Source organism: Schistocerca cancellata, chromosome 2 (genome assembly GCF_023864275.1).
Source record: "Schistocerca cancellata isolate TAMUIC-IGC-003103 chromosome 2, iqSchCanc2.1, whole genome shotgun sequence".
Lineage (NCBI taxonomy): Eukaryota > Metazoa > Arthropoda > Insecta > Orthoptera > Acrididae > Schistocerca > Schistocerca cancellata.
In genome coordinates, this window is record NC_064627.1 from 224,080,081 (window position 1) to 224,106,872 (window position 26,792).

General features: G+C 43.5%; 1 protein-coding gene across 3 annotated transcripts in view; it reads right to left on the reverse strand.

The window, feature by feature from the left end:
• LOC126161549 (serine/threonine-protein kinase 26) overlaps window positions 1–26,792 on the reverse strand; it is a 649,054-nt gene that overhangs the window by 185,553 nt on the left and 436,709 nt on the right. The window contains exon 1 of one of the 3 annotated variants that reach the window (XM_049917482.1): window positions 8,073–8,755. The exons of the other annotated variants lie outside the window; for them this stretch is intronic. Coding sequence (XP_049773439.1) covers window positions 8,073–8,252 — 180 coding nt within the window. The 5' untranslated portion in view covers window positions 8,253–8,755. Of the gene's footprint in view, window positions 1–8,072; window positions 8,756–26,792 lie in introns of those variants that run through there. 3 annotated transcript variants of the gene reach the window in all.

Sequence of the window (26,792 nt, forward strand, 5' to 3'; positions counted from 1 at the left end):
TGAACTAAGCATGGTCTTATTGCAAGTGGTATGCTCTCGCCGGCTTCCGACCTGAACTGATTTACTCAAACGATTATTAGGGGAGCTACAGTTTAACGTCAACTCCGAACCATGATGCAACTCGCTGCTATTTCTTATTAACAAGCTATTAGGATCAATCGAGGATTGAAATCCAGATCTCTGGATTTGTAAATTAAGCAATACTCCGGACTTAAGCAATTGGTGCGACAGAGTGATAACCATAAAAGTCGAATTCGCGTAATTCGGGGTCAAATTTTGCAACAATTGGTTCAAAGGGCTCTGAGCACTATGGGACTCAACTGCTGTGGTCATAAGTCCCCTAGAACTTAGAACTACTTAAACCTAACTAACCTAAGGACAGCACACAACACCCAGCCATCACGAGGCAGAGAAAATCCCCGACCCCGCCGGGAATCGAACCCGGGAACCCGGGCGTGGGAAGCGAGAACGCAACCGCACGACCACGAGATGCGGGCTCAAATTTTGCATATAGATACATAAAGATTATGTTCAACTGGGACCAGAGACAACAGAAAATAATATAATTTTGAAGAAAAATGTTCTTTTCCAGTTGCACCACGCACTTTCTTTGTCCACATCGTTGTGTGTGTGTGTGTGTGTGTGTGTGTGTGTGTGTGTGTGTGTCTCAAGCAACCTCGGAACATTAAGAGTGTTATTTGAAAGTACCAAATTGAACCCTTACTTTCTGTATTAATCAGTCGTTTCCCGCGTGCTTAATGCACACATACTCGAGACCAAGGTAATTATAAAGCGAAAGACACGAATTTGATTGCAGGAAATGCAGATACGTAAGGTGAAGTGTGTGCATATTTGGCGTCTCTTCAGCGCTGTGTGATGTGATGCATGGAAAGTGTGCGTAGTATGAACCAATATTGTATTTTTAATGGACCCTTGCCGTTTCATGTTGTTACGTAAACATTGTGACTTCACTAACTGAAAAGTGTCGCTGGATCCAACAACGCTGACTCACCTCATACTCATTTTCAGTCTTATGTTTGTCTCATTATCGTTGCTGATTCTGTGATCTATGGAAACTCTTGTGCTTTTATTTCCTGTGGTATAGATGCAATACATTCAATCCCTATTAGATTCTATGCCCAATTCGCAGCTAAGTTAGCCCCTCTGTTAACAATTAGCTAATACCTGGGTGTAACACTTAATAGCGACTTTAGGTGGAACCGTCACACTCGCTCAGCCGTGGGTAAAGCAGGCAGCAGACTTCTGCTTGTTGTTGTTGTGGTGGTCTTCAGTCCTGAGACTGGTTTGATGCAGCTCTCCATGCTACTCTATCCTGTGCAAGCTTCTTCATCTCCCCGTACCTACTGCAACCTACATCCTTCTGAATCTGCTTAGTGTATTCATCTCTTGGTCTCCCCCTACGATTTTTACCCTCCACGCTGCCCTCCAATACTAAATTGGTGATCCCTTGATGCCTCAGGACATGTCCTACCAACCGATCCCTTCTTCTGGTCAAGTTGTGCCACAAACTTCTCTTCTCCCCAATCCTATTCAATACTTCCTCATTAGTTATGTGGTCTACCCATCTAATCTTCAGCATTCTTCTGTAGCACCACATTTCGAAAGCTTCTATTCTCTTCTTGTCCAAACTATTTACCGTCCATGTTTCACTTCCATACATGGCTACACTCCATACAAATACTTTCAGAAATGACTTCCTGACACTTAAATCTATACTCGATGTTAACAAATTTCTCTTCTTTAGAAACGCTATCCTTGCCATTGCCAGTCTACATTTTATATCCTCTCCACTTCGCCCATCATCAGTTATTTTGCTCCCCAAATAGCAAAACTCCTTTACTACTTTAAGTGTCTCATTTCCTAATCTAATTCCCTCAGCATCACCCGACTTAATTCGACTACATTCCATTATCCTCGTCTTGCTTTTGTTGATGTTCATCTTATATCCTCCTTTCATGGTACAATACTAGCGAAATGCAATCAGTCTATAAAGGAGATTGCTTATAAATCTTTCGGGAAACCCATCCTGGAAGACTAATGGTCACAGGTTTGTCTGACACTGGCAGAGACTTGGAAGATAAACGCAAATTACCCGTAGAAAGTCTGCTAACGTAATTTCAAGAACTGGCTTTAAATGATGACTCCAGGAATATATGATAATCCCTATATGGGAACAAATAAGGACATTGTTCAGAAGATTAAATTGGAAGAGACTGGGTTGCAGTAAGAGATTATCTCGTTCATTCTACAGGTTAAGGCTTATTTTTCTGTTGATCTCGTACGCTCTTCAGACGCACACGGCATCCAACAAGTGAGATGATTGCACTTAAAAACAGGCCTGGATGTACTGCTGCTGTGATGTGCCTCGCGCTCAAGTTGCCTTGAGTGGGTGTGATCCCTCCTCTGTAGCCAGTATCTCTTATTATATCTTTAACTTTGCGTTTACTGCTGTTCAGGTTTAGAGGCTAGAAAACGAAAATCAACTCATCAATAAATCAACAATGACTGAGGTAACTATCAAATGCTTTTATTACATCATCTTTCTTCAGCACGGAATGGCGCAGCGTGTTACCCCAGACAGTAGATCACCGTCCATTTGACTCATTTTCCGCGTGCTAACTGTGTTGTGGAATATTCCTGGCCGCAGACAGTAGCTACAGCCCGCAACACCACCTACGACCTTGAGTTTCGTCGGTGAAAAATAAAACTACCCCTAACTGCCATCAGCAGATTCTTGAATTGACAGTAAGGCACGGCCGAGTGGCATGATATATTTTGACGTTTTTTGGAAGAAATGGGCAGCTCCCGATACTCATATGGCTCCCTGCAGGGTGGTAATACAGTGTAATGTCCTACAGGGCAAATGATAAGGTACAGGGAGATCTTCAGCAACAATAATTACAAAACAAGGTCCAGAAAACTATGAAACGCGACAGGTGTAGGGCTTACAAAAATTCTGGAGATGTTTAGGTGGCCACGATATTTAGCTCATTTTCGGGAGGAGAAGAGTTCGAATACTCATCTTGTCATACCGATTTACACTTCCAGTAATTTCTGAAAATTACTCCGGGGCTCAGCTACGAGACACTCTTCGAACAGGGCACAGACGATAGTTGCACCTATCCCTGTCCTGGTATATCCTCCTAATGATATCTAAGAAAATTTGACGCTCATCCCACCGAAGGCAATGAAAACCAAAATGTTTGGGCGACTTGTAATTAATATGGTGACTGAAACATAATATTGCAAGATCAGAACCAATCAAGCAAAGTTTAACCAAATTAGACAAGAGTACAAAAACTCGACTAACAGATAATATCATTAACTCAAACATTCTTTCTTATCCTCTTGAGTTTAATGGTTTTTAGACCATACAGTTTAAATCGTTACCAGAGAGTCCACACGAACACTGCAAAACGTACACGCAACTGACTGACCAAATACGTCCGAGGTCAATCCATCTTGTTGCACGAAGGACTAACCGCATTCCTGCAGAGTCAAACAGCTTACGGCCCTCCTAAAGACATATATGCTGTTCTCTCCAGTTATTTTCTTTACGGAAATGTGAACGAAATTACATACAGGCGAACCAGTCAGCTGAAAATTCTGAATATTTCTGGATAAAAATATGAAGACCTGCAGAAGCTGAGCGGGCTTTACGGTTCGAAGACGGAAAAGAGTATACTGTTGATTTCAGAATGCAACTGTTTAAGAATCCGTTAACGCTTACACCATCAGACACACAATACCGAGCAACAATAGGGTATTGTCGGTTATGTGGAAGAATCCCTTATCATAGGTCGGTAAACTGGTAACACACATCTTTCTTCATTATTTAAGACCAACTGGTGTTGAACAGTAGTGAAGCTTACAGCTGGGACGATGGTGAGGAGATGGCAGAAACAAGCAGTACGAATATTTTCCAGTGTTGATGGATGCACTTAGCTAACTCTGCTAGCTTCTGTGTGGCATGTGCTGGAACTGCCTTCCTTCACACCTTACCGTGCACTACATAATGGGCTCTTACTGGCCCTTCACGTCCGTGCATACTTATCTATGCCATACCTCCACTGACCAGGAAGGTAAAAGGTGCCAGACGTGGAGTCTTCTTCAGGATGACAACAGAAGCGTTGAAACTACGCTCCCTCTAACGAGTGAAACATACAAAGTACCCAATCACATTTGCCGTTTTCAGTAAATTTCCAGACAATCTCAAAAGCAATTAAACACTCTTGGCGTTATCGAGTTCTCTTAAGTATCGGAAAATACTCGCGTGATAAGATTAAATTCCATTTTCAGAAGTATGTACAAAGAAGTGCTATAAGAATATTGTTTGCCAGCCGAACAGTCCAATGAGAGGTATACAGGTATATTCCACTGGATTCGACAAGCCTTAAAAGAACAAGACTCCTAGCACTTCTTCAGATGGCAGGGTGACATTTTTCTCCACGTCTTCCGTGACTGAATAACCAGCAAAAAGATTGTGTCTTAGCAAAAGTGTCACATTATAACTAACGCAGTAGTATCCACTTTTAACAACCAGCGCACTAAACCAAAGAAAGCAGTTTCACTGAGAAGCATTAAAAGCAACATAAGCTCACTGTAATTAAATGAGGAAATTCATGGGGTCTTTCGAGGGCACATAGACGCACATGAAGTCCGATGAATAGACAGTAAGAAAGACTTAGTTTCCAACTACGTCGTATCGAAGATCCATACAAAGTGGCAGGAACACAAATGTGGGGCATTCCAGGACGGTTGTGGTGGCTGACAATCCTCAGAAGAGTGTTTTCACTACACGGGCAGTCTTCGTCTCGTTGTGCAACTGGTTGCGATGGTCGTTAGCTTTCACATATCCAGGTACAAGATAAACGGATTCAAATATAGGTATGCACTACACGAGGCACAATCACTTGTATCGGCGTGTAACATGTAGTTCATCTTTCGATAGAACATCAAGTTGCTTTCAGACTGGTAGAGGTATAGACTGTCAAGAATGACAACTAGCAGACGAAAAGAAGAGGGCAAGTGTACATTGTCGTTGCCTGTCAATGGAAGAGCTGCATTTCTCTTAAAAACTGCATATTCATTTTAAGCCAAAATATGTATCTTTTCGTCACTTGAACAAAATTCCAGGTTATGAAAAAAAAGAGCATCATGAAGGCTGCACATCTGGGATGAAACATGTTTGATATACAAAAACGAAGACACAAATAGCCAATTTGCAATGGTGGAGGTTATCAGCACTTGGTGTTAAGATAACCAGCTGACTGTAAACATAAAGACTTGCAATGTGAAGAGCGTAATTGGACGAAAAGGCCAGTTGTCGTTGGGCGCGATCGGCGATCACCGGAGCTAGTCATAATCTTCAAGTATCTACGAGATTCTGATCGGAACGGTTTAAGACTAAATGATTTCATAAATCTAAGCCTGAGGAAGGAAGGCAAATGCCACACTCGGATTTATTGGAACAATTCTGAAGATGTGTAATTCAGGCACGAAAGGGGTCGCTTATAAATCGAGTTCGTGAGAATAATCTCGGTCCGGAGAAAGAAGTAATGCTGAACGATTTGTCCCATGTTTGTTTAGTGAGCGTGACTGTGACGTACGACGGAAATGTTTAACTAACTGCAGTGGGCGACGTTATAAGAGGGATGGTATGCACTGCGGAAAGCTTGTAGTGGCAAACTTACGATGGCTGTAGTTCCGAAACGATTCAAGGGCCGTATTAATTCAACGAACGTGTATCTCGCGTTAAGGTCAAGACGCTACAATTGGATAAATTTGGACCCATATTTGTGGTTCCGTAGCTCAGTGTGAAAATACCGGACTAGAAATCTACAGATCCGACGTTCGATACCTGACGGTCCTATATTTGTCGTCATTTCTTTCACTTCTGGGGACGACAAGAACCACCGCGGTTCAGGGTCCACTTTCTGCTATTGGTCCATTGTAAATGGCTGGTGAAATCCGTTGAAAGCTCACATTATGTATATAAATGAACTACTAGATGTCAGAAGTCCCACGAGGCTTTTCGCGGATATTACTGTTGTATAGAAGTCACAACACTAGAAAATTGCAGCGAAATGCAGGAAGACCTGCAGTGGATCGACAGTTGGTGTAGGGATTGGCAGCTTACCCTCGACATACGCAAATGTAACGTACTGCGTAACAGATAGAAAACTGGTGACTGTATGATTACACAACACTGCAGAGCAATCACTGGGAACAGTTACTTTCATAAAATATTTAGGAGTATGCGTAGGGAACGATTTAAAGTGGAACCATCCCATAAAACTGAGCGCTGGCAAGGCAGAAGCAAGATAGATTCAATGGAAGAATCTTCAGAAAATGTATTCCTTCCACAAAGGAGCTAGCTTAAAAACCTTTTTTCGACCAAAACTTTAATACTGCTAGTCCGACTGGCATCGATGCAACATAAGATTGAAGGAGGAAATAGAGAATATTAGAAGAAGAGCAGCGCGTTTCGTTACAGGTTCATTTAGTAAAGGCGAAAGCGCGTCGCGGAGATGCTCAGTCAACTCCAGTGGCAGGCGCTGCAAGAGAGGCGTTCTGTATGACGGTGTGAAGGACAGATGGAAGATTAAAATTCTGTCGCCAGTGACGTCATTAGAGATGGTACACAAGCCCGGATCTTTTGTAGGATGGGGGTGCGGTCTACCGACCGCGTACTGAGAACGTTCGTTCCTAGAGTCAGTCAATATACAGGGTGTTCGTAAATTCCGGATTACAAACTAGAGGGTTTGTGGAGGGGATGGAGTACATAATACTTTGAACAGGGTACCATGGCGAGAAATGTAAACTAACGAAGTTATAGGCGCCGGCGATTTGAGTTATTCCGTGGTGACGTTACCAACTATCTAGGATGATGGAGAAAGATAAATGTATCAATCTGAAGTTAGGATACATGTACCGGAAACTAACGAGTCGAAATTTAGAAGAAAAAACCGTTCTGATACCTCTGACAGTGGAATACATGTACTGATACTGATGGTGGCAAGATTGGGTAAGGAATTTTCAGAGGTGATAGTATGGACCGAAATAAGGAAAAAATGTGCAGTAACCATGGGTTCTAAGATGCATACGTGAGGCGCTACGAACACTTATTCCTCTTCGCTACTGTGAAACACATCTCGTTCATTGAAAAAATGCGCATAGCTCTTTAAGTATGAATTTTAGAGCCCATGTATACTAGACTTTTCTCTTATTTTGGTCCATACTAACAGCTCTGAAAACTGCCTACCGTACAATCTTAGCAACATTACCGGTACATTTATTCCACTATCAAAGATATCAGAACAGCTTTCGATGATAAATGTTGAAGCGTTCGTTTCCGGTACAGGGACCCTTATCTCAAATTGAAAGTCAGCTTTCTCCATCATCCTAGATAGTTTGTAACATCATCAGGGAATTATCTTGTATATACATACATTTACAGGTTACGGGGCCTAAAAGTTTGACACTCTCCAGCGTCGTTGGATGACGTTTCTGGACATGGGTTCCTATTCAAAATAGCCTATTATGTATTCACTCTACAAGTATGTAACGGAAATTTCCGAACACTGTGTATATTGCTTCCTTCTTTGTGTGCATTGCGGAGTGTCCGTGAAGCTGAAGCGCTTCGAGTTCATACTTAGGCTCATCAACAGTCACTTCCTGAGAACCAGTCGCGACTGGAAAAGGAAAAGGGGGAACTGACATACACAAAGCACCCTCCGCCATAGGTCGAAAGGTGGCATGCGGAGTATAGCTGTGGATGTAGACCAAGTCTTGTGCATCACTGCGGTTTGGAACCAATCTTGGGGCTGATGACAGCCTCACTTACTTGCGCAGATGTACCGAGTCTTTCTTCCCGCGTAATATCCGTGTATGGAATCAGTTGGGGAGAGAGGTGGCAGGGGGTGGGTGGGAGGGGGATTATGACCCTCGCACAATATACACCCTCCGTCAGACATCGTACAATGGCTTGCGGAGCACAGAACTAGATGCAAGGCGCCCTAACCAGAGCACGCTGTGTGGGTGTCGCTCACCAAAGGTCCGCCTCCGGCGCCGGCGCCGTTCCTGTTGGGGGGCGGCAGCGGCGGGGCATGCGCGTGCTGCGACTGCCAGAAGCGCAGGTTGCCGCCTCCGCCGCCGCCGGACGGGCTCCACTGCTGCTGCCGACTAGACACTCCGTTGCTGCTGCCGTTAGACTCCGACGTGCCCCTCATTGTTGTGACGCGACCATCACTCTCGTCCACACCACACACTACCACGCCTGGCCTCCACTCCGAGTGGTCAGCTCCAAAGGGCCTACAGTCTTCCTATTTCTGTTTACAAGTATTTTCCTTTGCTAATCCTGCAGTATAAACGTTGACGGAACGGATAATAGGTTCCTTGTACACAGCTGCGTAATCGGCACCAGTAATGACCTCGCAAACCTTAGCACACTGGATCTATTGACCACATTCCGGCGATACTGTTAGTGTTGGACTGCCTCTGTAGCTGAATACTTTGTGGTGAAGTACATATGGAGGGCACTTCTACAGCAGAATCACCGTCATTTCACGCAGTTGTTAGTTTCGGTGTGGAGACCTACGAAAGAAACTGCCAGGTCCGCCTGGAGAATTACATTCTCGAAACACTGCGTCAGATTCACAGAAGAACAAACACGTACACACTGAGGGCACGCGCAAGCCCACAGCCGCGACCGCGAACCACGCTATCTGCAGACACGGCGCGCCGCTGACTGGCTGGCTGCTGGCGGCCCAGCTGTGGGTCAGCACCAGCCGTGACGTGCCGGCGCCGCCACTGCCCTCTGGCGGCCACGGCGCTACCTGCCGCGCTACCTGCCTGCCGTGCCCGCGAGCTGCCAACAGCTGCTCACAGCGCGATAAGCGTCGTCTCGCGCCGACCGCCTACGTCGTCGACGTGACTGCACTTCTCCATGTCCCACCTGATCAAATTCCACGCACATACGACGCCGATTCGAATCGGTTACTGGGAAAATGATAACTCATTCTACGAAACTGCTGATATCAGGGATAATATACCATCAGCTAAAAGTTATCTACAAGTTATAGGCACCAGACTGCACCGATAAGAGTCCAAGGACAAGAAAGGAAAGAAAAATACGTCTATTTAAAAAAAGATATAGAAATTTGCTTGACGCCTTCCTAAGAGACAGTCCTCTCTCCTTCCATCTGACTGTGCAAGCGTAGACCAAACGTGACTATAATTCAAAGAAACCGTCTCGACGGGAATTGAGACACATATGCCAAATAAATTAATAAGAGGTGGTACTCATCCCCGATGGTACACAAAACATGTCAGAATACTGCTGCAGAAGCAACGAAATTGCCAAATTTAAAAGAATGCAAAATCCCAAAAACTGACATAGTTTTACGTAAGTTCGTAATTTAGCCCATACTTCAGTGCGAGAGGCTTTTAATATTTTCCGACATTCTCGAAATCTGGCAGAAAACCCAAAGAGATTCTGGTCGTATGTATAGTACGCCAGGGGCACGACGTAATTAATACCTTCACCGCGCAATAACAATGGTGATATTACTGATGACACTCCCACTAAACCAAAGTTACTAAACACGGTTTTCCGAAATTCCTTCACAAAAGAAGATAAAGAAAATATTCCAGAATTCAAATCACGAACAACTGCCAACATGAGTAACTTAGACGTAGATATCCTCAGTGTAGCGAAACAGTTTAAAGCAATTAAAAGAACCAAGCCGCTGGTGCTGACTGTATACCAGTCAGGTTCCTTTCAGAGTATCCTGATACGATAGCTCTACAGTTAGCAGTCATATACAAGCGCTTACTCGTACAAAAATCCGTACCCAAAGACTGGAAAGTTGCATAAGTCACACCAATACCTAAGAAAGGAAACAGAGAAATCCGCTGAGTTACACACCTGTATCACAAACATCGATTTGCGATAGGCTTTTTGTACATATACTGTGTTCGAACATTATGTATTATCTCGAAGAAAATGATTTATTGACAAATAGCCAACGCGATTCAGAAAAATATCATTCTTGTGAAATGTGCGTAATTAGCTGTTTATTCTCACGAAGTAATATGTGAGCTTCTGAGAGGGGTTGTAAAATTGATTCCAAGTTTTTCCAAACGGCTTTTTACACCGTTCCTCACACACGACTTCTAGTCTAATTTCGTGCTTATGGAGTATCGTCTGAATGTAAGATTGAGTTCGTGATTTCCTGTCAAAGGTTACAATGTGCAATAACTGGCGGAAAGTCAACGAGTAAAAAGTAAGTAATATCAGGAGTTCCCCAAAGTAGTGTTATAGGTCCTCTGCTGTCCCTGATCTACATAACCGGTTCAAGAGATAATTTGAGCAGTCCCATAAGATTGTTTGCAGATGATGCTGACATTTATCGTCTTGTGAAGTCATCAGGTGACAAAAATGAACTGCAAAATGATTTAGACAAAATATCTGTATTGCGCGAAAAGGGAAAACTGACTCTAAATAATGAAATGTGTAAACTCATTCACATGATAAATAAAAGAAATTCGCTAAACTTCGGTTACATGATAAAGCACACAAATCTGAAGGCAGTAAATTCAACCGAATAGTAAGGGATTACAATTATGAATAACTTAAATTGGAGGGACTACAAAGATAATGTTTTGGACAAAGCAAACCAAACCCTAAGATGTATTGGGAGAACACGTAGAAAATGCAACAGATCCACTTAGGAGATTGTCTACACCACGCTTGTCCGTCCTCTTCTGGAGTACTACAATGCGGCGTGGGATCCGTAACAGATAGGCTTGACGGCAGACATCGAAAAAGTTCAACGAAGGGCATCTCGTTTTGTATTCCCGCGAAATAGGGGAGAGAGTGTCACGGATACGATATACGAATTGGGGGTGGCAATCGTTAAAACAAAGGCGTTTTTCGTTGTGGCAGGACCTTCTAGAAAAATTTCAACTTTCTCCTCAGAGTGTTAAAATATTTTGTTGGTGTCTAGGTACATAGGGAGAAATGATAATATCATACTGAAATACGAGAAATCAGAGCTCGCACGGAAAGGTTTAAATGCTCGTTTTTCCCGCGCGTTGCTCCCAGAGTGAAACGGTAGAGAAGTCGCTTGAAGGTGGTTGAATGAATCCTTTGCCAGGCACTTAATCGTGAACTGAAGAGTTATCATGTAGACATAGCTATCCCAAATAATTCAACATGCACGTTGATCAAGCTGTGGACGAAACCACGAACAAATTTGGATTGGGAACTGCAGTTCAGGAACAAGAAATAAAAACTTCGACGTTTCCTGATTTCACTGTAATTACGAGAGACAGAAAAGGACACAAAGCGCCTCGTCATTCGTCTTGGACTGTGCTTAGTAGCTTTTTTTAAACTTTTTTTTTTTACACTTCTGTACTCATTCTTGCACCTCGTTCCACAAACTGAACTTGCAGTACGCGTTTGACGCATCATAAGACACTGACCGCAGCTTTCTTTGTTGAACTTTCTCTGTCACTACCAGTATTTTTAGGAAATGTATTCGCAACTGCGAGTATGAACCACTATTGGCTGTATATTGGAATAACGACAGAGAAAATTTGTGCTGGACGGGAACGCCAACCCGGATTTCCCGCTTTACACGAACGGTCGCCTTAACCGCTTCGACTATCCGTGCACGAATCACAGCCAGACCCAATTTCCACATGTCGTCGTCCTTGTGTCACAACTGCACACGTACGTTATATATTCCCGTCCAGAAACACAATATTTATCGAGAATCTAGGACCTGGTATTGGGGAAGTAACACGAAATATTTTGTATTTCGACATAACTGTCATGAAGGAGTGACTGAATGACATTTAAAATCTTTATTCGACACCACAAACGGCCCTCAAGTCACAGTCACTATAACATGCAATGTTCCTGCGCATCGTACTTCTGAATAACACAGGCCCTGCTACTTCGTAACTGTATTTAGCTTGGTGCTTCCAATTTTTTATGTTTGGTAAATTTACAGGGATTACTACGTTCAAAGCTCAGGAATCAGCAGAAGGGAAACGCAACGTAGATAGCTATATTTCAGGGCATTTTTGAACACGTTTTTAACTATGGAAATCGCATTCCATGTTTTAAAGGAACAAATTAGTTACCGCTCAGTTCTCCGATAACTGATGTATATTTTTTACCATCTCGCCGTCTTTTTCTGTGTCGGTTATTAATATATTTTAGAATACCTGCTTGCCAACCAACCGTCTTCTAACAGTTCCCATGCAGTTCCCCATGCAGGAGGATCTGCAGCGAATTGACGCATGGTGCAGGGAATGGCAACTGAATCTCAATGTAGACAAGTGTAATGTGCTGCGAATACACAGAAAGATAGATCCTTTATCATTTAGCTACAAAATAGCAGGTCAGCAACTGGAAGCAGTTAATACCATAAATTATCTGGGAGTACGCATTAGGAGTGATTTAAAATGGAATGATCATATAATGTTGATTGTCGGTAAAGCAGATGCCAGACTGAGATTCATTGGAAGAATCCTAAGGAAATGCAATCCGAAAACAAAGGAAGCAGGTTACAGTACGCTTGTTCGCCCACTGCTTGAATACTGCTCAGCAGTGTGGGATCCGTACCAGATAGGGTTGATACAAGACATAGAGAAGATCCAACGGAGAGCAGCGCGCTTCGTTACAGGATCATTTAGTAATCGCGAAAGCGTTACGGAGATGATAGATAAACTCCAGTGGAAGACTCTGCAGGAGAGACGCTCAGTAGCTCGGTACGGGCTTTTGTCAAAGTTTCGAGAACATACCTTCACCGAAGAGTCAAGCAGTATATTGCTCCCTCCTACGTATATCTCGCGAAGAGACCATGAGGATAAAATCAGAGAGATTAGAGCCCACACAGAGGCATACCGACAATCCTTCTTTCCACGAACAATACGAGACTGGAATAAAAGGGAGAACCGATAGAGGTACTGAAGGTACCCTCCGCCACACACCGTCAGGTGGCTTGCGGAGTATGGATGTAGATGTAGATGTAGATGTTCTGCTGGATAGAGTTTCCCTTCGCATTTCCCCACGGTCTTTCTGATACATCAACATGACCTTCATATCCTCTATTAGAACACACACTAAATGGATTTTTCAATGGTAAAGGAATTATTTTCAATACCGTTAACTGCGTCTTCAAAAATCGGGACAGAGATAACGACAAACATCAAGCACCCCGTACTTAATCACTGCACAGTATGTGCCTGTGATCATCGGTTAAACCAGCTGTCAGCTGACATTTACGTGAACACTATGGTTATAATGTTTTCGATTAATCACAATAATCGGAAATAAATACATTTTAAATAAGACAAAAATACTGTCTTATGTGTTACAATTTTAACATAGACTAGGCGATTAACTAATTATCTCTGTCGATATTAACTGACTGGGTAATCGTGTAGAGACACAGAAAATCAAGTTTTTCATGATAACACGAACGCACAAAAGCCACGCGGATTTCTTATGACACAGCAAAGCGCTTTCCACAGCAGTCTGGTCTGACAATTACGAATTACGCAGCCGGGCGCAACGGCGGAGAACTTGCCGAGCCATGGCAGCGAGTTACGGCTTTGCAGCGAGAAACGTGTTACGTAACGATGAAATACTTTGAACTTACCTAACGCTGGAACGCCGAAATGCTGTGCAAGAGAAATCACGGCGTAGTTTCCCCCGGCGCGCTTCCTATAAAATGCCGAGGGGCTGTTCAAAGCAAAAGTCTTATCAAGTACGATTCGAACCTCTCTCTCGTAACATAGTACTGAGCTTTCAAATATTTTATTATCGCCTAGAAAATACAGTATTTACTATAAAAAAATTACGGAGCAGTAATTTTGGTCAAGTATCGTGCCAAAAGAAAGATTTTTGCTCATTAGAAAGGATAGTATGTATTACAATACTTCCTGACATTACGGTACCGGTAAGTCTAGACTTGCGACGCACGGAAGCACCTCACGTCTTGAGTTCAAAGCCCACAGGGAACTGAAGTTTACTAACAGATTAAAATTGCATACTTGAGCAAGATGCGAACCAAGGCCTTGTCCATTGGGGTGAAACGATCTTAGCGGCTGAGCTATCGAGGCGTGGTTCACGTCCCACGCTCACACGTTTCCTCTCCCAACATCTCTTTCCTACATTCTATTCCCCGTTCACGCACTTAAACCGACAAAACATAACATCTCCTTGCTTACGATTGCGTTTCTCAACAATTCTTTTAACTGTGTATTTTTTTCCTTAAAAATATCTGATAAATCTGTACAGTGACACTTAAAAGGCCAAGAGCAGAAGTAGTGCAGGTCTACCTGAGTCGGGAGATGATATTACGAAATGATTCCCAGTTACCTCTCTGTTGAAAACTGTCTGCATTTCCGTTACTTCTTGGTCTATTTTAAGGACCTTAAAGAACTTGGTGCACTTAACTGCTGAGTTCTTGTGCCTTGTGAATTGGTTATGGCCCCCAAATCCCGTCGACATAGTACCGAAATATTATGTCAGATTCGGGAGATGTTAGCTCTGGGTCCGAAATTAATGAGCATCTAATCCTCGTAATAGATTACTCTATTAACTGGATCACACTTCCATTTATAGTTTATTACGGACCTTGGGCAGCAACGGTCCCCTTACCCGCCCCAATTATGCTCCACCACAACACACCCGTCCCTCCACCCCCCCCCCCCCTCACCTCCACCCTTCCAGATAACTCACTGAAGGAAAAAAACTGAAGCTGGTTTTTCCTTGTAATATAATGCATATGACGATGTAGAAAAGTTGAAGTCCGTGTTTCTAGTAAGCATGCGTTATCTCTCCTTAATGAATATAGGACAAACAACTCTATTTCCCTGAGGACACTCGAGGAATAATATTAGGCGCAGTGTAAATTCGGCCGGCCGGTGTGGCCGAGCGGTTCTAGGCGCTTCAGTCTGGAACCGCGCGATCGCTCCGGTCGCAGGTTCGAATCCTGCCTCGGGCATGGATGTGTGTGATGTCTTTAGGTTAGTTAGGTTTAAGTAGTTCTAAGTTCTAGGGGACTGATGACGTCAGATGTTAAGTCCCATAGTGCTCAGAGCCATTTGCATTTTGTAAATTGGGCCGCACACAAAGCTACAACTTGGAAGAAGATTCAGCACTACAAAAATATAAAATGTTCACCACTTGGAATGAAAAAGAAACTTGCACTAACGCTTGCATTTCCAATTGTTGACTACAGAAGTCCTATACGCCAAGGACATTAAGGGTACTTCTGGTCCCATTATCCCCTCCCGGTTTCCCTGTTCTACTTGCGAATGGAGCTTGGAAAGAAAGACCATCGACAAACAAGAGCTGTAATTCGTGTTCTTTTCTCGTCGTGGCTACTTCGTGAGAAATAATATGTTTCCCTAGTCTTCATGGGATGGTATCGTAATTTCAGCAATAATTCTTTCGATGTTGCACAACGCCTGTCTTGTAGCATCTGCCAATGAAGTTTGTTGAACATCTGCATAACACTTCTCACGCTTACTAAACGATCCCATGGTCAGTCGTGTAGTTCTTAATTGGATGTTTCTCTCCCCCCCCCTCTCTCTCTTCCTGTCGCTTCCCGCCCCCTCCCCTCCCCTCCCCCTGTTAATACAACCTTCTAAAGGCCTCAGACTGATGAATACACTCAAGAATCGGTCGAATAAGTATTTTGCAAGGCACGCATCTCGTGGATGAATTACATTTGCTTACGATTCTTCCAATTAATCTCAGATTGGATCTGCTTTTTCTAAAATTAGTTTTCAGTGTTCACTGCATTCGTAATCTAACAGTAATGGATCTTATCGCCTGTTTATGCTCAATACGTCACATTTATTTACGTTCAAGATCAACTGCGAGTCCCTGGGTCAGTCAACGGTCCTCCGCAGTCTTTCTTGCATTTCATTATCGTCTTCTAGCGTTGCAATCTTTTTATAGACAATAGCTTTGTCTGTGATCCGTCTCTTGGAGTTTCCGACTTACCCACTAGATAACTCATACAGGGCGTACATAAAGTCCGGGAACACATTCAATCGTTTATTGCACAAGAACCAAACACTGTACAGATATCATATATGTCATTTTGAAGAGAAACCCTGAAAGTTTTTTTTTTCTTTCATGTATACCGCCACAGCGTAGTTTGTGAATTTGCCGATAGTCAGAACTAGTCGCACACATGGCGCGGAGCTTTCTGTGTGTTGGATTTCGACCAAAACAAGTGTGCTACAGCTGTTCAACGGATGTCTAGAACGAAGTGCGGTAAGAAGCCACCAACAAGGAAGGCCATTTACCACTGGCATAAAAAATTCGTTACGGCGGAGTACTTGTGCCCGGCAAAGAGAAGCGGACGTCCCAATGTGGGTGAAGAGAATGTGGAACGCGTACGAGGGACATTCATTAGGATACTCCTACTTGGACGTGTTGCAGCAATGGCTGATGCCTCAAATGCAATCGGACTCTCCGTTCATCTTTCAGCAGGATGGGACTCCACCCCATTTTCATCGTGAAGTTCGTGGGTACCTGAACATGGAGCTGCCGCATCGATGGATCGGCCGCCCTACAGAAGGGGACAGCTGGCCATGAAATGGCCTCCCCGATCACAATATCTCACTCAGTGTGACTTTTTTCTGTGGGGACACATTAAAGATCTGGTGTATGTACCGCCTCTACCACGTGATGTAGCAGAGCTCCGGGAGAGAATACGGGAAGCGATTGCCACAGTCGACGATGCCATGCTGAGACAGGTATGGCAAGAATTCGATTACCGTATTGACGTCTGCCGGGAACTCATGGTTCGCGTATCGAATGTTTGTAAAAGAAAACTTTCAGAGCTTCTCTTCAAAATGCGATATGTATGACATGTGTACAATGTTTAGTTCTTGTGCAATAAGTAATATTTATGTACACCCTGTACATTTTTAATAAATATTTATATGCGGTAAACAGTAGCGTTATTATAGCGCATCTTGGAGTATTCCTGGAATCACCTTCACATTCACCAATTTCGTCCCGTTAAGAATGACGCGTTGAGTTTCACCTGGCAGTAATTCGTAAATCCAGTCAGAAATCTAGTCCGATAATCGGGAAGTTCGCGTTTCGTTCATTACAAGACAATGAGGAAGTACGTCTAAAGGCTTTCGGAAGTCGAGGAACACGGTATCAAAGTGGGCGTCGTTGTCTATCGCGCTCTGCATTTCACTGAACAGAGCGAGCTCTTTTTCACAATATATCTTTTTACAGAATCCGTACTGATTTTTACAGAAGAAATTCTCGTTCTCCAAAAACGTCGTAATGTGTCGGTATAAGAGATGGAGCATACTTCTACCACAGATTGCCCTCACCGATACAGGCCTACAGTTATGTCTAACGACCCATCTTGAAAACGGAAATGACCAGACCCTTTTTCCAATCGTTTAGTACTCTACGTTACTCCAGCAACCTAGATAAATTGCTAGAAAGGGAGCAAGTCCTTTCGCATTATCTCTGTAGAGTCTCATGGTTACGTCATTCGGTCTATGTATCTTTCCAATGCTGACCGATTTTAGTAGGTTTTCTATTTCGCGGTCACTTACCTCACAACACTGTTTTACAATCTTATCGATGTGTACGGTCTTTCCCATATCCTTTACAGCTTAGATCTAAACTCTTACACAGGATGTAAAAAAACTACGTACACGAATTTGTAGTTATTTGAGAAGACTGTATCCAGAATTGTTTCGAGGCGAAAGGTTACCAAATGATGTCACCTTTCAAACGTTTAATGGCCTCCTCGTGAAACAGGATCTGACGGGAGACTGATACAGCTAGCAGTGTGCGAGCACTCCAGTTTGAGGAAGCTGTGTTACAGCACGAACACACGAACCATAGCCAAAGAACTAACTACATCCAACACCAATGTGTGGAACGTCCTGCATCACACGGGCATGCGTATATTAAAATATCAGATGTTACAAGACCTATCAGCTGATAATTTTAGCCAACGTGTGGAATTCTGCCAATGATATCTATACCAAATTGTAAACAAACCTGACTTCCAAATATGTATTTTGTTTACGTTGCCTTTACAAGGGAAGGCATATTCAACAGCCACGGAAGCCATGTCTGTGAGTCCTAAAATCTTTAGGGAACTCGTGTGTTTTACTATCAACAGGAATTTACCATAAATATGTGCGCAAGTGTTGTTCACGACCATCCGACTGGGCAGTATTCCCTGCCTAACACGTTCGGTGGAGGAAATTACCGTATCTTTCTATGTGAAGTAGGCCCGATATATTGGAGAAAGTCCCGCTAGCAGTCAAGAAACCGTTATGGTTCGTGCATGACGGCGTCCTACCACATTTTTCCATTGATGCCAGACAACATTTAGACAATGTTTTCCCCAGTTGTTGGATTGGGAAGGATGGGTCGCTTACCGGGCCCACCACGTTTTCCCGATCTCACTCCTGCAGAGTTCTTTTTGCGCGGGGGTGGGGACGAGAAGCGTTAGGGGTGTGGGCCACCGATAGCCACTCCGCCGAATTAGCGGTTGCCGTTTGACTGAAGCTGCAGCCATTATTCGTAAAACACATGGTTGTTCTGAGAGTGTTACATAATTATTAGCACGCAGATGCGATTGCGGATTATTGTAAATGTACGTCACTTTCAACAACATTTGTAAAACAATATTCTTCACACGACAGTTTGAACACCGTCTCCGGAGATCAACAGCGTCCAAAGCTGTAAGTAACCCGATTGGAGAAACGGTGCACATGTGATATTTATATCATCTGAAAAAATTGTTTCTTTTTTCCTCCTCTAAACAGTCCAACACCTTGTGTAGGTAGTTTTTTTACACCCCTTTATGAACAGCACGACAAACGATGGGTTTCGGGAGGCCAAAAATCTTTTCGTTCCACTGCATTACACTGCCACCTTCCGCGTATTCTTTTCAGTAGCAGTAACACGACTTTGATATCATCTTCCTTGCAATGACGGAGAGCTGTATGATATCGCTACCTTCAAAAAACAACGATTTCTACTCTTGTTTTTGCAATAAACTTACGAAATAAAAATTTAGTTCACAGAGTGGCAATGCATTATTTCTGAGGAAGTTGCACAGAAATTCTGTCTATCTAAAAAGGGAGATGTGTTCTCACGCCGCTGGTCGTCAAGAGGCAGCTGAAAAAAAAAATTCTTTTCTCTGTAGAAGAACGACAGCCGAGACTGTTTTACTATTCGCGACAGAACCATTCGAGAACTTTTTACGGCTACGTGCTGCTATCAGCCCCCGTTGGAGTTCAGCAGCAATATGGCCACAGGAAACGGGTGAAAGCCGTTCCAGGAAACGCCTACCTGATAATGGGCAGAGTTGAGTTGAGCTGAGTTCAGGGAAGGAAAGGTGACAGCAAAACGGCCGAGACAGCGGCTGCTGGCGATAGGCGCCTGCCTGCCCAGCTTATCAATCTAGCCCACGCCGTGCGGCGCCGCCGACTGCTGACACTTCCAAGTCGTAACCAATGGGTCTTACCGACCGCCGCGCTGGCACTGTGTGTGTGTGTGTGTGTGTGTGTGTGTGTGTGTGTGTGTGTGTGTGTGTGTGTGCGGTGTGTGCGTGTGTGTGGCACACAGCCTATTGTACTGTAAGCACTGGGGGTCGGAGACCTTTGAACATATGCGGGCAGGTCTCATTTCCATTCTAAAGATATAGCGCCCCACCATAAACGTAAAATGGCTGTGGGCCGGCGTTTCCCGGTGCCTCGCCAGTCACCAGTGACGAAATCACCACGGCAGTGGGCAAAAGTACACGTCGTACTGCGATATTAGCACCCCGAGAACACGCTTAACGATAACACGCAATTTCAACAGCGACTGCGTGTTATTCCTCACAGATAGGAAACGGAAAAGTATCTTCACTTCTGGGTAACCAGTATTTCGATCCCGATACCGATATTTCTTTACTTGATACCTCTCAACAGATTCTTTTACTCATACAGCAGGTATCGTATCGAATTTCTTCGAAACTATTAATTTAATTTTCATTATTTACCCAAAGGTTTGGCTGTATGACTCAGTTCCAGCATTTTCAACAAGCGAACGCGCGAGCACCAAAAGGTCAACAGCGGAACGACCGAGAGACTGTGCGAGGACACATGCGACGCTACACTAATCTTGGAAGTGTTTCGTTCCCAGTTCTTTCACTTGGAACCCCATTGTTCCCGTAATTCGAATTACTTGTTTCTCTTCGTAATGTTGTTTAAAGCGGTTCAACTGCAAGAATTACTAAATGAACAGACAGAATGACACTACTGAAACTGAAACTTCCCTTATTTCGATAAACTAGATAGTAATGAAATGAGTGTAAAAGCTGTTTAAAAGATTCGAAGTCTTCGGGGAATACTTCAAACTTGTGTGACATGACCGATGCATATAGCTTCACGGTTATGTATCAGTTCAGATATTTATTTCACAAATAAAAGCGGGCACTACAAACTTTTGCATGGAGGGTGAAAGTTCTGATATATGGGAGTGATTCACCGGTATAATTTTAGTTTACTGTTCAGTGTCGGCAGAAAGCTTTAAAAAAATGGTTCAAATGGCTCTAAACACTATGGGACTTAAAATCTGAGGTCATCAGTCCCCTAGACTTAGAACTACTTAAACCTAACTAACCTAAGGACATCACACACATCTATGCCCGAGGCAGGATTCGAATATGCGACCGTAGCGGCAGCTCGGTTCTGGACTGAAGCGCCTAGAACCGCTCGGCCACAAAGCTGGCAGAAAGCTTTCACACAGCCTCAAGACTTGGATAGCAGACACTAGGCGGGATCCCAGGGACGCGTGGGTTACTCCACCTGCCGAATTCTCTACTGGGGATTTCCTGGCAGAAATGTCTACGCGCGGCTGCAGGATCGCCTATGATCCGATGTGCCTACTTAAGTTGTGACAAGTGCCTTGTCTTCCTCGATGTCAACAGCAATAACGCCTTCAGCTTTCCTCACAATATGAAAAAATTCTCACTATCAACATAATAATTTGACCGACCAATCCAGTGTATTGTCCCAGCTACTGCTGATAGATAAAAAAAATAGTTTTTAGACAATCGAATTTTAAAAATTACGGCAATTTAAAAGCTCTCGTCGGAAATCATATCTTAGCAAGGTGGTCTACTATGATAAGCTGGATTTTGGGGAGATTTCACTTTAAATACTTTTACAGATTGCAAAGTCATGGTTTTTTTCAGTTCGTGTTACGCCCTTCTATTGTAAACGGGCACATTTTATACTGCTTTCCAAATAACGAGCCAGTGGTGGAAAAATGTCTGTATGTACCTAATCTTTCTATCAAAGACAAGTATCGATACCTCGAAGCATCGATTTATGAAGCCTATACTTTTTTACGATAGAGCCGGTCGGATAGCTAAGAGCGTTAATTTTGGGAAGTGTACCTTCCCCGGATCGAATCCGTCTCGCCCATTAACGACGAGGGCTGGTGAACCAGCCTGCCTGGATGTGGTTTTTGGGCTGTTTATCCCCCATCCAACTAGGTGAATATCACGCTAGTACCCACGTCCCGCTTCAGAGAGACGCTACATAAACGTTTAGAAAGCGCTCTCACTGTTCAACTCAAATTTATTCTCAATGTAGACGAATGTGGTACAAGAATATAGTCCCGTGAGGAGTGGTGGCATTACGAAGGAAGGGCATCGGGCCACCAATTCCGACGAACACTGCCAAAATCCATATAACAATGCCGACCCCGTAGCAGAAACGGTAAACGTAAAGTGCCCTCCGCCAAACACCGTTGGGTGACTTGCGGAGTATAAATGTAGATGTAGATGCAGAGGAAGAAGAAGATTCTTTTCTTTCGATACTATTGTAAGGATGACACGGCGTCCGTGGTTACAGGTATGATACGACTGGCCGGTGGCAAAAAGTCAGTCTCCACATAGAAAGGTATGCTATTGAATCTGCAGTCGACCCTAAGGATTACTTCTGTCATTTATCGCTTCTTTTACCTGTAGTATTTTGTTTATTAATATGGAAAATGTAATTCTGCATCGTGTTTAGGGGTAACGTTACACCGTAGTTCCTCCTATAACTGGCTGAGTAAGTCAGTCAGGTTGGAAAGGAAGGAAAGGAGATTGCGGTATAACAACCATTCAACGACGAGGTCGCTAGAGATGGAGCACAAGCTGGAATACAGCAAAGGGTGGAAGACCAAATCGGTCGTGCCCTTTCAAAGGAACTGCTAGGGCATTAGCCTTAAGCGATTTAAGGAAACCACGCGAAAGCATGTAATATCAATGGCCGAATGTTTCTTTTAGCCGTCGGCCTAAACAATACGAGTTCAGAGTCTTAACTACTGCGCTCCCTCGCTCGGTTACACAGGGGAAAAGTTTAGAATTTAGTTTACGGTATTGCATGTGGATCATAGCATTGCACGGAAGCGAATTATGGACTGTGGGAAAACCGGAAAAGAAGAGAATCGAAGCGTTTGAGATGTTGTGTTGTAGAAGACTGTAGAACATCAGGTGGACTGGTAAGATAAGAAATGCAGTAGCTCACCGCAGAATCGGCAAAGACAGAACCTGTGAAAAACAAGAAGGGACAGAATGATAGGACATGTATTAAGCCATCATGGAATAATGTCCATGGTACTTGAGGAAGCAGTAGAAGGAAAAACTATAGATGGAGACAGATATTTGAATGTAACCAACAAACAATTTAGGACGATGGGTGAAAGTGCTACTCTGAGAAGAAGAAACTGGCACGGGAGAATTCATACCGAGCCTGATGACCCAAAATAAATTGCTGTAATATCAGACAATCGGTAACGATGCGTCTTCCCTTCCTTCCCTTTCCAATCGAAAGCTTTTGGTGAACCTGTTCTTCCTCCTACAAGTTTCAAAATGGCTACCTCGGAAAAGAGCGCCGAGCGCTAGTGTGGTGCTGCATAGTCGGCTATATAGTCACAATATCGCGAACTGAAACCTTAGACGATATGTTTTTACTTAATGCCTATTTTTTTCTGTATCTCTCATTGGTCCGCTTCTCCCTCAGCCGATTCGTTTTTGTCGTAAGATTCCTTTTTCTTCTGCCATCTGCTTAAGCAAATTAGTTAGAGTTACATAATACTATTTCAAGCGTGTGTAGCCATTACCTGCTATGTAGAAACATGCATTTGCATCTAATAAAGTATCAGTATGTGTTCTGATGAGACTAAGGGCCCGACGATCTTATTAGGCAGGGTAAACACCTGACAAAGTAAACGAACAAGGCTTAGTTTCACAATCACAAAATACGAAACATTGATTGTATCGCAAATCCATGTAGGAGACGGGATAAACTTTTGTGGCATTCAACATTTTTATCGCCAGCCAGAAAGAGGACGACTTTTGGCATTAAATTTGCTAGAGTCCTTCAACCTTTCTCTTTTCCGATGAAATACTCTGAAGCACAGTAGGTAGCAAAAGAAACTATTCGTGCAGATTGATGATGGTAATGATAATGATTACGATGATAACTGAGGATTTGATCGCTGAACCAAGAAAATGACTTGTCAGATACTCTGTAACGTATTACAGTCTGCAGCCTAAAACCTTAGGCTGGTTTCCAGACAAACAGAGTTTCATAAGTTTTACCACACTCATCTCGTTGTAAGGTACAACGGAGGGTAGGCCCCCTCTTACATTTGCTTCAGTCCTCTCATCAAAAAATAAATTGCACTACGAACAAACGTGGCATACAATGATTTGTATGTCACAGGAAAAACGGGCTGGGGGAGTTACCTCGCTAGGTGTCACTTATTGTGTTAATGGACAATGGAGTGTTTGGAGTCAGGTCAGGGTGATTTCATCCACGTGCGCCACGGTCGGATAGTTGCCTTCATCAATTGCAGCTCGCTGTTTCCCATTCCCAGCCACTCCTCCTCTCACAGTAGCTTACCTCTGTGTGTCAATAACTAGATGGGCAATGGCACGTTTTCTTACGTGTCCTATATAAGCCTTCATGGCTGCTTGGTCTGTTTGCTGATTTCTCCAGATTCCCACATGCCCCGGTATACAGCAAAATGAGAATTAGAGCAGATGAAAAACATTTTGCTTGGTGACACATGTGCTCCAGTGGTTTCAAAATCGTACGCAGTTCTGCGCTAAATACAGTAAACGAGCTAGAGCGGCCAAATGTGAAGTCGTGGTCGGGGAAACCGAGTGAAGAACCATGGGAGTCCGCTTGTTACTATCCGTCAACGTTGTTTTTTTTTTTCTTATTAGCGACCATGGAGGAGAAAGGTCTATTGACACACAGTCAACACTGATTTAGAAAACATCGTTCTGATGAAACACAACTAGCTCTTTACTCACAGGAAATGTTGAGTAACAAGGTATTTCAAATAGATTCCGTATTTCTGGATTTCTGGAAGCCTTTTGACACTGTGCCACACAAGCGGCTTGTAGTGAAATTGCGTGCTTATTTGAGATTTGTGATATCCTGTCAGGGAGGTCACAGTTCGTAGTAATTGACGGAAAGTCACCGAGTAAAACAGAAGTGATTTCTGGCGTTCCCCAAGGTAATGCTATAGGCCCTCTGCTGTTCCTGATCTGTATAAATGATTTAGGAGACAATCCGAGCAGCCGTTTTAGGTTGTTTGCAGATGATTCTGTCGTTTATCGTCTAGGATACTGGTCAGAAGATGAAAACAAATTGCAAAACGATTTAGAAAAAGTATACAAATGGTGCGAAAATTTGCAATTGATCATAAATAATGAAAATTGTGAGGTGATCCACATGAATGCTAAAAGGAATCCCTTAAACTTCGGTTACACGAATCTATCAGTCAAATCTAAAGGCCGTAAATTCAACTAAATACCTAGGATGATGATGATGATGATTGATTTGTGGGGGCGCTTAACTGCGCGGTCATCAGCGCCCGTACGAAGTCCCACTTTTGACACAGTCTATTTTTTTACACAATCCCATCTACCCATTGTCACGAATGATGATGATGATGATGATGATGAGGACAACACAAACATCCAGTCCCCGGGCAGAAAAAATCCCCAAGCCGGCCGGTAATCGAACCAGGGACCCCGTGAGCCAGAGGCAGCAAAGCTATAAATACCTAGGAATTACAATTACGAACAACTTAAATTGGAAAGAACACACAGAAAATGTTGTGGGGAATGCAAACCAGAAACTGCGTTTTAGTGGCAGAACACTTAGAAAATGCAACAACTCTACTAAAGAGACTGCCTACACTATGCTTGTCCATCCTCTTTTAGAATATGCTGCGCGGTCTGGGATCCTTACCAGATATGATTAACGGGGTACAGAGAGAAAGTTCAGAGAAGAGCAACACACTTTGTATTATCGTGAAACAGGGGAGAGAAAGTCACTGAGATACAGGGTTTGGAGTGGACATCATTAAAACAAAGGCGATTTTCGTTGCGCCAGAATCTTGTCACGAACTTTCAATCACCAACTTTCTCCTCAGGGTGAGAAAATATTTTGTTGACGCCGGCGAACAAAGGAAGAAACGATCATCGAACCCTCTGCCAGGTACTTAAGTGTGATTTGCAGAGTATCCATATCGATGCAGATGTAGACGGACGATACGGACGGGGACTGCGGATACGTGGCGCTAGGTAGGAGTGTGGGTCAGCCGGGGAGCGTGCCGAGATGGTCCACGCAATTCGATAAGCACTGTGTTCCGGTGGCAACAGGAGACCCTGGGTTCGAGGTCCGATCCAGCACACATTTTTACTCGTCGCCGCTGATTCCGCCTAGGTCCCGATGCAGCTGACATCATTAACTCCTTCTCTTTCCTTTCATTTCTCCCTGTCCATCTTCAATTTAAAAAACAATAAGTAGTTGTTATTGTTGTAGTCTTCATTTCGAAGACTGGTTTGATGCAGCTCTCCTCACCAGTCTATTTGTGCAAGCCTCCTGCTCTTCAAATACCTGCGGCAACATATGTGCATCAATTCGAACCTGCCACACAAAATTAAAATTGTGGTGACAGCATAAAATGCTAAAAAAAAATCACAAAAAACTAAATCTGGAGTATATTCCTCCTGAAAATATGTTAAATGTAAAATTATTCTGGGTCTCACAGGAAGCCAAAGCAGAGATGAACAACTTTCAACTTTGGCTTAGAATTCTGAAATAAGGGAAACCCACATATGAGGCAGTCCCTCGCATGGATTCCATATGGCCTCGTTTCTCGCAGTCGACTGATGAAAAGTTGCTAAACTGCTGTGGCGATCAACGGTATGGTGCATACAGAGGAGTGCAGCGACTGTTTCACTGTTAACCAGCCCTGGATCTATGATATTTCCGAACCGGGGCAAAAGCCTGATAGCCAGCCCCCCCCCCCCCCCCCCCCAGCTCCTCGAGCGTTTGAGATAGGACGTCAAAAATTAAAAACAAGAATCGATTTTTCGAAAACGTGTTCATTTTGTAGCGCACATCTTTCTGTAGAGTTTGATATATAAAACATATATGTCCGCAGAAATGTAAGACATGTTATTTGGTCTTAGGTGTGTCAAAGTGCAGTGCCACGCCTCTCACACAGCATTCTTCTACCGCACGTCACTGTATTTTCCTCTGTGAAATTCTAACGTGTACATTTTGTAATGGAAGCCATCAAACCTATACTCACGACAGTGCAAATCAAAATGTCCTGCGGTGCCTCTCCTCCTCCCAGTCGGTCGGTTTGACATCCTACACCCCTTAAAAAAATC